The 12822-nt window shown below is 48.7% G+C and overlaps 1 protein-coding gene across 2 annotated transcripts in view; it reads left to right on the top strand.

Annotated features, from left to right (window-relative positions):
- CACNG2 (calcium voltage-gated channel auxiliary subunit gamma 2) overlaps positions 1-12822 on the top strand; it is a 51871-nt gene that overhangs the window by 38269 nt on the left and 780 nt on the right. For both annotated transcript variants that reach the window (XM_066550339.1, XM_066550340.1), the window contains 2 exons: positions 8694-8777; positions 12446-12586. In XM_066550339.1, the coding sequence (XP_066406436.1) occupies positions 8694-8777; positions 12446-12586 (225 nt within the window). The remainder of the gene's footprint in view (positions 1-8693; positions 8778-12445; positions 12587-12822) is intronic.

Genomic DNA, 12822 nt, shown 5'->3' with positions numbered 1-12822 from the left:
CCTTCCTGTCACATCTGGATATGCAGCCGTGGATTGGGATTGCCTGTGGTAGCTATGGAGCATCTCCTCTCCTCCCACACCTTATGCACATCACTTCTCTCTCACTGCAGATAATTGCATCACCCTTCCTGTCACTCGACTCACAGTTGTAGTGTCACATTTGACTCGTTAAACACACACACACACATATAAATGGTTTTGCTACAAATTGATAGATTTTTTTTAATCATCTATAATTTCTTTATTTCTTTTACTTGCCCTTCCTGTTTTGCTTGGACTTTTCTCCATGTCCTGATCAACTTCTGCTTTTATTTGTTTATCCTCCACCACAGCAAGTCCAGCACTTATGTTCTTCAAATTTGAAACCCAACATCATCCTACAACATCTGAGCACAACTACTTACAAACTTTTTTCTGAATTCTATTTCTGATTCCCAGCTCATTTCAAATCTAGTTCTGTCTCTTCTTGTAAGGCAAAGGCAGTACTTCTACTAACTCAGCTAATATACCTTGAAAACTGTTATGGGGCTTGTAAGCCAGAAGGTTCATATATTTTTTCCTTCCTAGAGTGACACTAGTCACTCTAACAGCAGTAGAAATAGTTTCTGATCTCTTTGTTGAGGAACCAGAGATATTGTTCATGCTTTACTCATTCATTGAATCACACAGGCAAATATGATTATAAGAACTAAATTATTTCATTGACATATAAATGAAATCACACATTTGTTACATATGTATATGTAAAATTATTTTCAATGTCAGTGCCAAAGGCAAATGTGAGAAATAGAACATTAGGAGTAGCACAGTTATCCACAGCTTTCAATGATTCAGATGAGCCTAATACATTTTTGTGTTAAGTACTATTTTCAGAAGAAATTCAGTCCAAGTTTGATTCTGGCAAAGTCTAGGAACAGAGGCATTTGTTTACCATGGGAGACATTTGTACTGGGTGTCTGCAAAAAAAGGATTTTTGGAATTATTTTTATTATTGCTGTGTTGAGATCTTTCCTTTGTGACTTGGACAGATTTGTAGCAGACTCTGAAATGCAGCCACCTGCAGTGTTTCAGTTTGTAAAGCTCAAACATGCTGGATTTGCGTTTGCACCAAAACGAATTCAAGAGCCTTTGCCCAATTTTCCCAGCCAATCTCAGTTCTCTGCCTGTGACAAAGCACAGGAAATTTCAAGCCACAGCAAGGATATTTTTGAAAGTTACAACCCTGTAAAAAGAGGGTGTTTATAAATGGAAATCTTCATATAATCTTAATAATAGGTTTTGCTACCACTGCATCTCCACCCACGTACATGGAATAGCTGTAGCCAGCTCTGAGGCACAGTCTATGGGCTACTCAGCAGCGTGCAGCAGTAGCACTGAGCAGGGTGGGAAGGGAGGCTGCCACCTCCAAGGAAAAATGCAAAACGGTTCCAGGCTGACAGCACTGCAGAGTCCAGCCCTAGTACAGCGTGGGCCCCCTTGGCTGCTGCAGCAGAGCTGTGCAAGGAACCATGTGGGCAATGCCAGGGTGGGATGGGCTCTCCTGCACTCCCACACTGCTGAGGCTCTACAGGAGGGACTTGAGTCACCTCCAGCTGCACATGTGGACATCACACTGAAAGGGTGGTTAAGCATTGGAAAGGACTGCCCAGGGAAGTGATGGAGTCACCATCCTTGGAAGAGTTTATTTAACAACTGGACATGGCACTTAGTGCTTTGGTTAAGTTGGCATGATAGTGATCAGTCAAAGGATGGACTCGATGATCTAGGACATCTTTTCCAACTTAAATGATTCTATGACCCTTCTGTCATCAGCCCCCTCTCCTTTGCCAGGTGATTGTCAGGGATGGCTGCAGAGAGTAAATGAGGAGAAGAGCAGAAAAAGGCAGAGCAGGAGCCTGGTATTGTTTTGAATGAGACTAATCTCCCTGGTGCTCAATACTGGCAGTTCTCTATACCCCTCTCCTTCCATCTCATCATCTCCTCCTCAATGCTACGCCATACTGGCTTCTCCTACTTATTTCTCCCATCTCTGTCTGCATTTCTTTCTCTATTTATCAGCCATCTCCGAAATAAATTAATCTCCTCAGAGCCAGTATGTTTTAGGCTGTTTTACTGCTGTAGCTTTGGTCATTGCTAATGTGCTGTGATACACCTCTTCCTCCATGCTCATCAAGGCAGCAGTGGTCTGTAAGACAGTGTTTGTAACATTTTTACTGCAACTCCCTTTATCATCTGATCCTTGGCAACAGCCGTAATAAACATGATTATTAATAATAAGGGGAAGAGAGCTGGCATAGTGGTTCTACCTCATAGGCAGGGGCAGATATGCTTTCATAACTATAAGATCAATTTCTATTTTGCACCAGTTCTTTTACAGGCTTCTTCAGCACAATATCTGAATGAATTCCATTGGCACATGAAGTGATGGAGCTTGATATCAGTCACATGTGGTTTGTTCTTTTATCCTCTCCCCAGGGAGAGAATTATGTATGCCACGTACTAGTATGTTGCTAGGGTTTTGTTTGGGATTTTTAACATATGCTTTGCTGCGTGTTTGCATTGAAGAAGACCACATCAAAGCAGGTGCACTGCATTAGGACAGAAAGGTGGCAAGATTTTTGATGGCCTGTAGTTCCCATGGGATCTCTGCTATTGTCCCAGGGTCAACTCCTCACACCACATTTACTGCCCCACTGACCTTCACCTTGTGGTGGAAAATCCCTTTGTTCCTAATGACAGCTGAGCATTCTTCACTCTTAAAATTACCCAGCTGGGTCAAAAGGTATTAGCCTAGCACAGCATCCCCTGTCACTGTGCAGGGTCAGAGCTGCAAGAGCAGCACCTGCTCCAGCCCCAGAATGACCATCCCTTATGCTTTGTGTGCTGGTTTAGCCCTACACCCTGTAACCTACATACTGAGGCAGGTGAAAAGATGGCCTAATTTCTGTAAGGTGCTATCTATGGAGAGATCCCCAGAGAGGGATAATAAGCCCTTTTGAAGGGCCAGTCTTTCTTCTGGGAGTATCAGGACATGTGGGTAAAAGCAGATTCCCACAAGCACTGTCTGTGTTCCCTGCCACCGCACTTTTCATCAGCTCCAAATCCCCCAAAATTATGTGTGCTCTCAAGTGCTTCATTCTTGGAAGGGAGGAGAGCAATCAAAATGCCTTCAAAAGGATTTTCCTGTGCTCTTTGTCACTTCATGAAACCTCACTCCTTCCTCTTGCAGTCATGTCAGTTTGGGCATTAACAACTCAGTGTCACTGGTGTCAATTTTTGACAGGGATGGTCTTAGGGTTCTTCAACCAGGCTCTTCTCCTGGTTTGGAAGCCTTTTGTGAGTAAGAAAGGCATGCCAGCAGTTTGCCATGTAGCTGTGGAATTTGTCTCCGTAGCCCAGAGGCTGGCTCTGAGCCCCACTTCACCACCTGGTACCAAAGGGACACTGCTCAGAAACAGAATCCTGGAGCAGAATCATTTGTGTCTGTGTCTCACTACCTGCCCATCATGTGCCATTTCTCGTATCTCTTTCATGGGCAGATAGCAAACAGTTTAATCTGCACCAAAGTTTACTCCTAGGGCAGGCAGCACAAGTGGGAACTTCCGAGAACTGTCATGTTTGCACAGCCTTCATGCACAGAAGGTCACATCAAAAATGAGCATGTCACATTTGAACTAGATGGTGGGAAGAATTATCTGGCCCAAATGATCCAGTGTCTGATCACTTTCATATTTTTAATACAAATAACCACAGCCTACTCTCCTGAGGCAGGGAAACACATTATTCCCATTTTGAGTGAAAGAAGAGATCAGGGGAGGGTAAGTGGCTTGCCTAAAATGATATGGGGAGCATGTGACAAAAAGCAATACTGAATCCTTGGCCAACACCAAACCATCTTTCTCAGCTTTTAGAGACAACAGCTATATCCAGCCCCCTTTATTTATTTCTCTAGAAGCCATCATGCCAAAACCTCTGCTAAATTAGAGAGTGAGACTGAAGGAAAGCTTTCAGCGGATTGCTTTTCTCCATAAATGGAAATATCACAAATCATTCTGGGAAAACAGGTCTTTCTGTTCTCATCCCTCTTTGTCTGCTTCTCTCCTTTTGGATGTCTTTTCCTCTGCCTCTGGCTCACAGTTTTCAGATGTATGGTCCTGACCATTTAAAAGTGTTCCTACCTCGCAGGAAGGGAGTAGCTTTTCATTCTTTGGAACTTACTATTTTGCAATGGATTGCACTCTGCAGGCAAGCAAGACTTCTGAAAGAGAGAAGGCTGCACAAAGAGGCACAAAAATAAACTATCACCAACAATACAGAGCCAGGTTCTCATCGGGGGTAGCTCAGTCTGAGTATTGCTGCAGCAGGGCTGGTGGCTGCCAGCTGTCCTGGATAGACAGCTTATACCCAAACAATGATCCTGCCACACTGGAGGAGGTCTCTCTCACAGATGAACATACAGTTGATGCTGAATTTCATCTTAGACATTTAGACATTTAGTCCTTCTTGGCAGTATGAGAGATTGCTCTTAATGACCCAACCGGGCAACTTCTGTCCTTGGCCAGGCACTGGAGGGGTGCCTACTGCACCAGTCCTGGCTCTTCTAAACTGCATTTTCCAAAGCTGGGACAGGCAACAAGCAAACAATGGTGGTCTTGCTTAACAACTCCCAGTAACACACAAGGGATGTGGAGACTGCTCCATGCTTTTCTATGGACCTGGGCATCTGCATCCTTCCTTTCCTGAGACAGGCTGATGTTCATCCCCACCTTCTTTGCAGCCTGCACACCCCAAAGCAGGCTGTTCGAAGGATGGCCACACTGATACAGCACAGAGAGGGAGGTGGCTGCATGAATGAGAGGGACTGAGAAACAGGAGAAAGATCTGATGGGTCAACATGAGCAAGGATGAGGAGAGAGCCCAGACTGCACTGGGAGAGCTACAGGGAGGAGGTGGAAGCATGTGGCTTAAGTGTCTCAGAGAGGTGTATGGGAGAAGACGGAGATACGTGCCACGTTTCAAAGTTCACAGCATGAAATATCTTGAGTTGGGAAGAATGTGAAGGGCAAAGGGACTCAAGCAGAGAGGAGATGTGGTTCTTGCTTCCTTGGGGTTTCTCAGAGCCATACATGCCCTCCCACATAATGATTTGATCTTGCTCAGGCATTCAGGAGTATTAACTGTAGGGTGGCACACGGCTCTCACCATCCCTGGCTCCGCAGACCACACGTGCAGCACAAGAAAAGGCTGTTGTGTCAGACCTCAGCAGCACTGCTGAGCTGCTCCATCCCCCCTCTGTGCTTCCACCAGCACAGGTGCCAGGGAAGCTGCTGTACCATCTCAGCAGGCCACAGATGTCCGTCAGAGAATTGCCGAGTGACCTTGGCACGAGAAGTGACATCAAGGCCTTCCCCACACCGAGCGGGTTCCTGAACCGCTGCCATCCATCACTCACTCACTCTGTGCGCTTTGGGAGCCGCTGGCACAGCACACCCACACCATGCCCTGTTTAACACATCCCCGTACAGCACCAGGCAGAGGAGCACTGTCACCCCCATTTTAAAGGGTGGGACTCTGAGGCAGAGAGAAGTGGTTTTAACAGCACGCCTGTGGCAGAGCAAAAACTGAATCTTGTTCTCTTATGTTCCCAGTTAGCGCATTAATGACCTAAATTCTGCATCCTTTCCCCATCCATCGCCCAGAGGAACTAGGAGGCATTGGAGGAGCGGGTGCGGTAGCACAGGCAAACAGTCAGCATCCAAACCCACAGTACTGGGTGAGCACAGACAAAGCAGGGGCTAAAGTGGCACCAAAGCTGCCCTCATGAACCCCAGTAGGGTTGATCCAGGGAGGGGAATCAACCTGGCACGGCATACAAGCCTGTGGAGAAGGGCAGCTCCACAATGTCACAGCATTTTAAGCCAGCCAAGGCTGGACACTCCGATGGCCAAGTACCCTGAGGAGCCAGGTCAGCAAAGCCTGTGGGACACTGAGCACCAGGAGCAGATTTTCGAAGAGCCTGCATATCCCCTCAGCCTGCCTCAGCGGCTGAACCTCTAACCAGCTATCCCACGCAAGTCCATAGAAAAGACAGCCTGCACCAGATGCAGCATCTTCCCCAGGCAGCTCAATTCTTTACATAGGAATTAATCAGCCTCAAATTCAGCAAGAAACAGAGCGGGGGAGAGGGAGAAAAAAGGAAGCAGGGAAAGGATGTCACACAGTGAGGGGGTTTCCAGATGCACTGCGTCTTCCCTCCCTGGCTGATTCCAACTGGGAGGCTCCGGCTGTGTGCCAGGAACATCACCTGGGAGGTGTATGCAGGTTCTGCCTGCTCCCCCAGCATGTACGGGCAGGAGGAACTCAGTGTTCAGCATCTGCTGGGTGAGGAACTGAAATCTGAAGCTGGAGACCTCCCCAGTGCCCCAGAGTGTGCCAGTGTTCACATGCACTGTACAGCAGTGACAGCAGCCAAAGGACCAGGAGGAGCTGCTCATCTGTCACAGGCAGATGGCCCCAGGCAGTCAGGAGCAAGGCAGGGAAAGGACCCCCTTCATGCTGTATCTGCCTGCCTCATAGGGATTTTAGTGGGCAAGTAGCAGGGTGGAAATGTGCCAAGGCAATTTACTTGGCTATGAAGCTTTCCTTCCAGAAGAGCCATGGCTGAGAAGCAGACACTTTTTGAACAAGGTAACTGGATTTGGGATGGGTGATTAATAACCTTTCATAACCCACAGTTTTAGTGTGGGAATAGTATGTCAGAGCTACACAGAGAAGCTTTGTTCCTACTTTCTTCTCATATTACTTACCTCTTAATGCATGCACGCACTCCTCTCTGCTGTCTCCAGTCTCTTCATGCAAGCTCTTCAAATGAGTAGCTAAATGCAATAGGCACCTTGGAGGCATTAGACACAAGCCAGATGGATGCAGAAGAAGCCAAACTTGGAGGTAGACCTAAAGGAACCCACCTACCTGCCTTTCATTTACTCAGATATTTACTCAGGATTGCCTCCCAAAGCATCCCAAATGTTAATCCATCAAGGGCTGGCCTCAAGAAGCAACTCAGGGACAATCCTTTGAGCTTGGTCCTTCTTCCATGTGTTCACAAATATCTGAAAGTTCATTCAAATCCATCTGGAATAGACCTTCCAAGACATGACTTGGGGACCTGACATGGTGACTGCAGGTCTCAGCCTGGGAAGGTTTGGTCTGGAAGAGCTCTCTTGCTCTTCCCAGAGGCAGCAGCCTCAAGTGTGGTGGCTCCATTTTCCCCTTGCCCTTCATACCCAGCTGCTCCAGAAGCTGGGTTCAGGGTCAGGGTGGCAGGAGCTTACCCAGGCTGCCACAGCATTTGACACTTTTCAGACTTGGGCTCCAAATGCTTCTGCTGAGGGACCAGTGAGCCTGAGCACCTTTGTGGGTTGACATCTGGTGAGGAGGCCCACAGGACCACCATGCCTACCCACGCGCATCATGCAGACAATGCATTTCTCCTTTCTGGACAGACTGTGTCCATCAGTTCTGTGTTAATGGCCAGTCAGGGCAAGTGTCCAGAGGGAAATGGAATGGAGGATAGGAGAAAAAAATTGTGGGAACCCCAGGAGACATAATGAAATTGTCTTTCACATGGGCAACCCTGAACAAGAATGGACAACCTGATCATTTGAGATACTAATTAATCAGTGGTCATGGTGAAAATTATGATGTGGCTTGAGGAGTACCTCTCTGGAGTGGTACTCCTGTTGTCAAGAGGAGATATGAGTGATGAAAATAAGAGCCTGGTAGACATCCCAGCTAACAAAAGACTTGGAAGATGTCACTGGCCCCTTGTTGGGATGGTCTTGTTGGTCATGGAGAGTGTGAAAAACGGTGTCCCATAACTGAAACTGGCTGTTTCTATATACACCAGCCTGATGGAACTGTGTCCAGCCCAGCTTCCCTCACTTATGGTGGAAGATTTTCCTCTCCCAGCACCAGGGTGTTTTGCTGTTGAGCTGCATACACACACTTGCACCGAGCTTCTTGTAGCCTCGGTCCGTGAGAGGACACATGAGCAGGCCTGACACAGGTATGCAGAAACAAGCAGTCATATGGAGAAAGTAGATTAAGGACTTTTGTTCTATCACCGAACCGCAACAAAAGGATGTATCCTGCCCACAGAATTAGAGGGCAATGAATTCACAGCTGAGAGAAACAAATACTTTTGCAACCCACACCTAATCATCCTGCCCTGATGCCCTCACTGCTGGGATCCAGGGAGGCCACGCCAGGGGAAACACTGGGGTCTGATGCTGTAACTCACAGTTGTGCCTGTGATGCTGAGGGAGGGGACGCTGACACCTGTGCTTGCCCAGAGCCTGGCTCCCATTCCCATCCCGCCTCGCTCCAGGCGGGCAGTGCTCTCCCTCCTGTCTGCAGCAGGAGTCACGGAGCTCCTGGGGCTCTCCTCTCAGAGTGAGGCGTGCTGGGCTAGGTGGGCATCAGGCCGGAGCCTGACAGCACACCCCACATTCCTGTGCAAATACACGTGCAAGTGTGCAAGGAGTGGCCCTGGGCATTTCCCAGGCGTGCACACCCGAGTGGGCATGCTGCCTTGGAGGAAGGCAGGCGGGCACAAAAGGTGACGCAGAGGGCAGCTGTTCCTGCAAGGCAGGTTTTGGTGTTCTCATTTGTTCTTTTTCTCTCTTGTTCCCTAGGGAATTTTAAAGGTCTGTGTAAGCAAATCGATCACTTCCCTGAGGATGCAGATTATGAAGCCGATACAGCAGAATATTTCCTCCGTAAGTCCACGGGCTCTTTTTGCAATGGCTTGGGTGCCTTTTGTTTCTGAACCCAGGGTGGTGGAGACACTGGGACCTGTGAGGCTCAGTGGAAACCCCAGAGCCTCATCACCCCCTAAAAATTACTCCACTCACTTCCCAGGGGCTCTGCCCATGAAACAGTGCAAACTCGAACTCACAGAAACAACCAATGGCATTTTTTTATAAGCAGCAATTAACTGTGATATAAAATCAGAGTCTTAATTCAAACCCACTGAAAAGCTGCTGATTGAGCCTAAGGTCAGACTGGCCTAGCTGGGGCAGTGTGTGTGTGTGAGTGTGCATGTCCTCCTAAAGCAGAGAAAGTTATATTTCCTTATCTGATACTCTGGTGGCACCAGACTTAAGAAATTAGCTGGATTTTGTCTGAGGATCTCTTATTGCTGTCTTCACCTTTCCCCAAACACCGCTTCCCTACAGAGACTGCAGGTCTGATCTTTGCTGGTTTTAGTGATGGGAGCAGGCAGCAGGAATAAGGACAGCAGAGCCCTTGGAAGAAAAGACTTGGTGCTCACCCAGAGGCCCTAGGAGAGGTGCTGAACCCTAGGCACAAGGCATGTCTGTAATGAGACCTAGTCTGAGCTTCACGTCCCAGCTGAGATGTGTGAGTGAAGCTCACACCGCTTTGCACAGCAGCGCCCTGGCCAGCAGGACAGATCCACATCATGCATTGCCCTGTCTGGTTGCCTCCCCAGCCAGCATTTCCACCCACCCTAGAGGCAGGTGCTTATTCTTCCTTCAGCACAGCTGAACAGGGAACACTCCTTTTAGGTCTCCACCTTGCTATCCTGCCCTCCCTCCACAAGCCCAATGTCTTTTGACATCATGAGATCTTCTCCCAACAGAAATTTGAGATAAGTGCTTTTGACCTTCCAAGGTTAATCATCAGAGGCTTCCAAAGACCGGGAGTCTTTCAGAATAGCTCCTTGTCATCCGGGTGTGCTCCAAGCCAGATGTGGAAACCCAGCCCTGTGGCAGGGATGAGAGAGATAATTTCGGATCTGTGAGGCTCATTTGTATGTGAAAAGAGGCAGATCTTATGCTGCTTCCTCTTGGTTTCTCAAACAGTCCTTCATCCACTGTAAATTGTAAATAACTGAGGGAGATTGCTTCTTTCAGCTGCTTTTCTGCAGCACTGGTCTCTTAATTGCTGCATGGCGCCTGAACAGCAGAGCTGAACACAGAGGTTTGATCCGGTTTGGCACAGGGATGCCAAAGGTTTGCGGGCTGCCTCCGAGGGCAAATCAGCCATTGCAGAGCTGCTTGGGAGCAAAGAAGCTGCTTGCAGCATCAATTGCACTTCAGAAAAAAGAGTTTGGGGAAGGGGCCAAACATCACAAGAAGGACAAGTTTGTTCCCTCAGAGAGAACAAGATCTGAAGACAAAAATTGGCCCAATGTCAGGACCTGACAGTGTCCCCAGGGTAGAGCCCTTTTTAAGAAAGAACCAGGTTCAAAGAGGGATTTGGCAAGTCAATAAAGGATGATTTGGGTCATTCCTGAGGGAACTGGGATTTCTGCTGGCTTAGACCTGCCTGAAGAAGGACCCCACTGAACAGCTTCTTCCCAGAATTTCTGTCAAACCAGAGTCCCTGGGTGCTCTGCATGGGCAATGCCTGGCAGTACCATCAGAAACAGCTAGGAAGTTGTTTATCTGTAACAGAGTAGGCAATTCCCTCATGCCCCAGGGGACCAGGACAGTAATGGAGCAGGGTCCATGGCCTGGCTAGAAGGTTTTAGCCATTATTTCTGCTAGCCGTCCACATAAGGTGTCTTAGGATTTTTGAAATCAAATGCCTGTTATCAGAGAGGAAGCAGAAACATCCCTGTGTTTCCTTGCTAGCAGACACAGGTGAGTTTAGGGAACATATGCCACCAGCCCCTTTTCTTTAGGCCACGGGCTCTCGAGCCAGGAAGGCTGGATGATATTCTCCTCCTCTCTTGCTGGCATGGTCCTCCTGAAAGGATGAGGAAGACTGCTGTCCTTCTCCATCACATGACACCTGCAGCTTCCCATGTCAGTCAGCAACTTTGGGTTCTCCCCACAGATGTGAATTTCAGAATTAAAACACAGATAAAACTGATGTAGTCAGGACCAGGTTACAGGACTGACCAAGCATCCCCCTAGAAAGGCTCTCAACAGTGGGTGTCTGCTTGACGTTTGCTTCCTGCCATTTAAGCTTCCCATCGTGAAATGCCACCTTGTTTTCCAGAAGCTGTTAAGATGGTTATTACTGTTATCCTGTTCCCTGAAACACAGCCAGGCAGAGCTGGAAAGCAAGCAAGAGAGGTTTCTCCCTGCCTTCTGCATTCCCCATGCACAAGCAGTGCGCTAGGCCCCCCTCAAAGAGCTCATTGCTTGAGCCTAGCAGGATCCAGAGGCCAACAGGGTCTTTGAAATGGGGTCTCTGCTCACTTAGGGAAAAGTCCTGCATTTGCTTCATTGGGTTCATTCTTGCAGGCAAGGAAGGATTAGCTTTCATCCCCCCTCCCAGATCTTTGCTCCACAAGCAGAATTGCACCAGCCCGTCTGATACCTTTCTTTATCAAGCAAGGCTTCATTTCACACTTTAACAGCTTATTTTCTCTTGTGAAGGGAGGAGAGAAGGCCTTCCTAGTTATAAAAAAATAGGAATATTCGCAACACAGACTCAGGCAGAGCTCTGGCTCCCACCAAGCCGCCCACGAGCGGTGTGTGCGTGTGTGCCCGTGTGTGTGGGTGTGCGTACACACAGACGTGGCCTTTCACTGCAGGAACACGAGTCAGACCCCCCAGAAGCTTTGGGGTATGTTTTGCATGCACATACGAGCATATACGTGCATCTGTGCATCTATGCCATTGCCCTCTGCTGGCTGAGCTCTTCCCATATCGACCGATGGAGAGTGTGCGTGTGTGGGTGCTGGCACATCCAAACCATCACTGCCCTCTGGAAGCAGCCCAGTCATTTAATCACTAGGTTAAGCCCCGCATTTCAGCACACAGGGCTGGGACTGTTTCTTTTCAGTCCTCACTGCAGCTGCAGAGCAGTGCATGGCACCACGAGCTCCTTCTCAGCCCTAAAAAAAAAAAAAAATCTCCTTGAGATGCTCATGCCCTTTTGGGAGGATTCGAGATTGAGCAACTCTGCAGGAAGCATTTGGGTTGCTGTTCTTTGAAGTGCAGGCTTGAGCAGCAGAGCCCTGCAGAAGGAGAAGCTGAATGGTGCCTGGGCTCCCCCTCCAGCCCACAGTCCCCCAAAAAACAGAGGAGAAAACAGTGTGAGGGGGTACAGACAATGCAGGCAGGCTCCCAGCCCAGTCACCAGCCCCACAGCCTCCTCTGCCTCGCTGTGCAGAACCACCAGCTTTGTGGCAGCAGCAGTGGCCAGGGCATGGGAGAGTTGCTTTGGACCACTCTCTTTTTCTGACACACTTTGTTTCTCTCTCCTTCCCTCCCTCCATTCCCCAATGCCTTTATCTCTCCTTAAATTACTCCCCTACTGCACATTGCCCTCTGTCTCTCCCCTTCACCCCCACCCACTAAATGCGCTTGCGTGTCCCCCTCACTCTGGTGTCATTTCCATGCCCTCTTTTCCTCTCTCTCACACCTGTGTTGTTCTTTCTGCCCTGCCCTCCCTCTCTCCTCTGCAGGGGCTGTTAGAGCCTCTAGTATTTTCCCGATCCTGAGTGTGATTCTGCTTTTCATGGGTGGACTCTGCATTGCAGCCAGCGAGTTCTACAAAACCCGACACAACATCATCCTTAGTGCCGGCATCTTCTTCGTGTCTGCAGGTAAAGGGGTGCACAGGGCCTGATGCCCCAGGGGTGGGCTCCAGGGCTTGGGGGGCTGCCCAGCCAGGACATTGGGGTACAGTTGCCTAGGCAGGAGTGTGTGCATTTCCCAGCCCTGATAAGTCTTATTTGGGCTGAAAGCAGCATCACAAGGACACCTCTCCATCCTGCCTGCTCACCCAGCAGAGGCAGGCAGGCAGAGGCTTTTCCTCCTGCTTGGGAGCTGACGGAGGGAG

The sequence above is a fragment of the Molothrus aeneus genome, chromosome 5, assembly GCF_037042795.1.
Source record: "Molothrus aeneus isolate 106 chromosome 5, BPBGC_Maene_1.0, whole genome shotgun sequence".
NCBI lineage: Eukaryota > Metazoa > Chordata > Aves > Passeriformes > Icteridae > Molothrus > Molothrus aeneus.
Note: the sequence above shows the minus strand (reverse complement) of the source record. Positions and strands in the feature narration are given on the sequence as shown.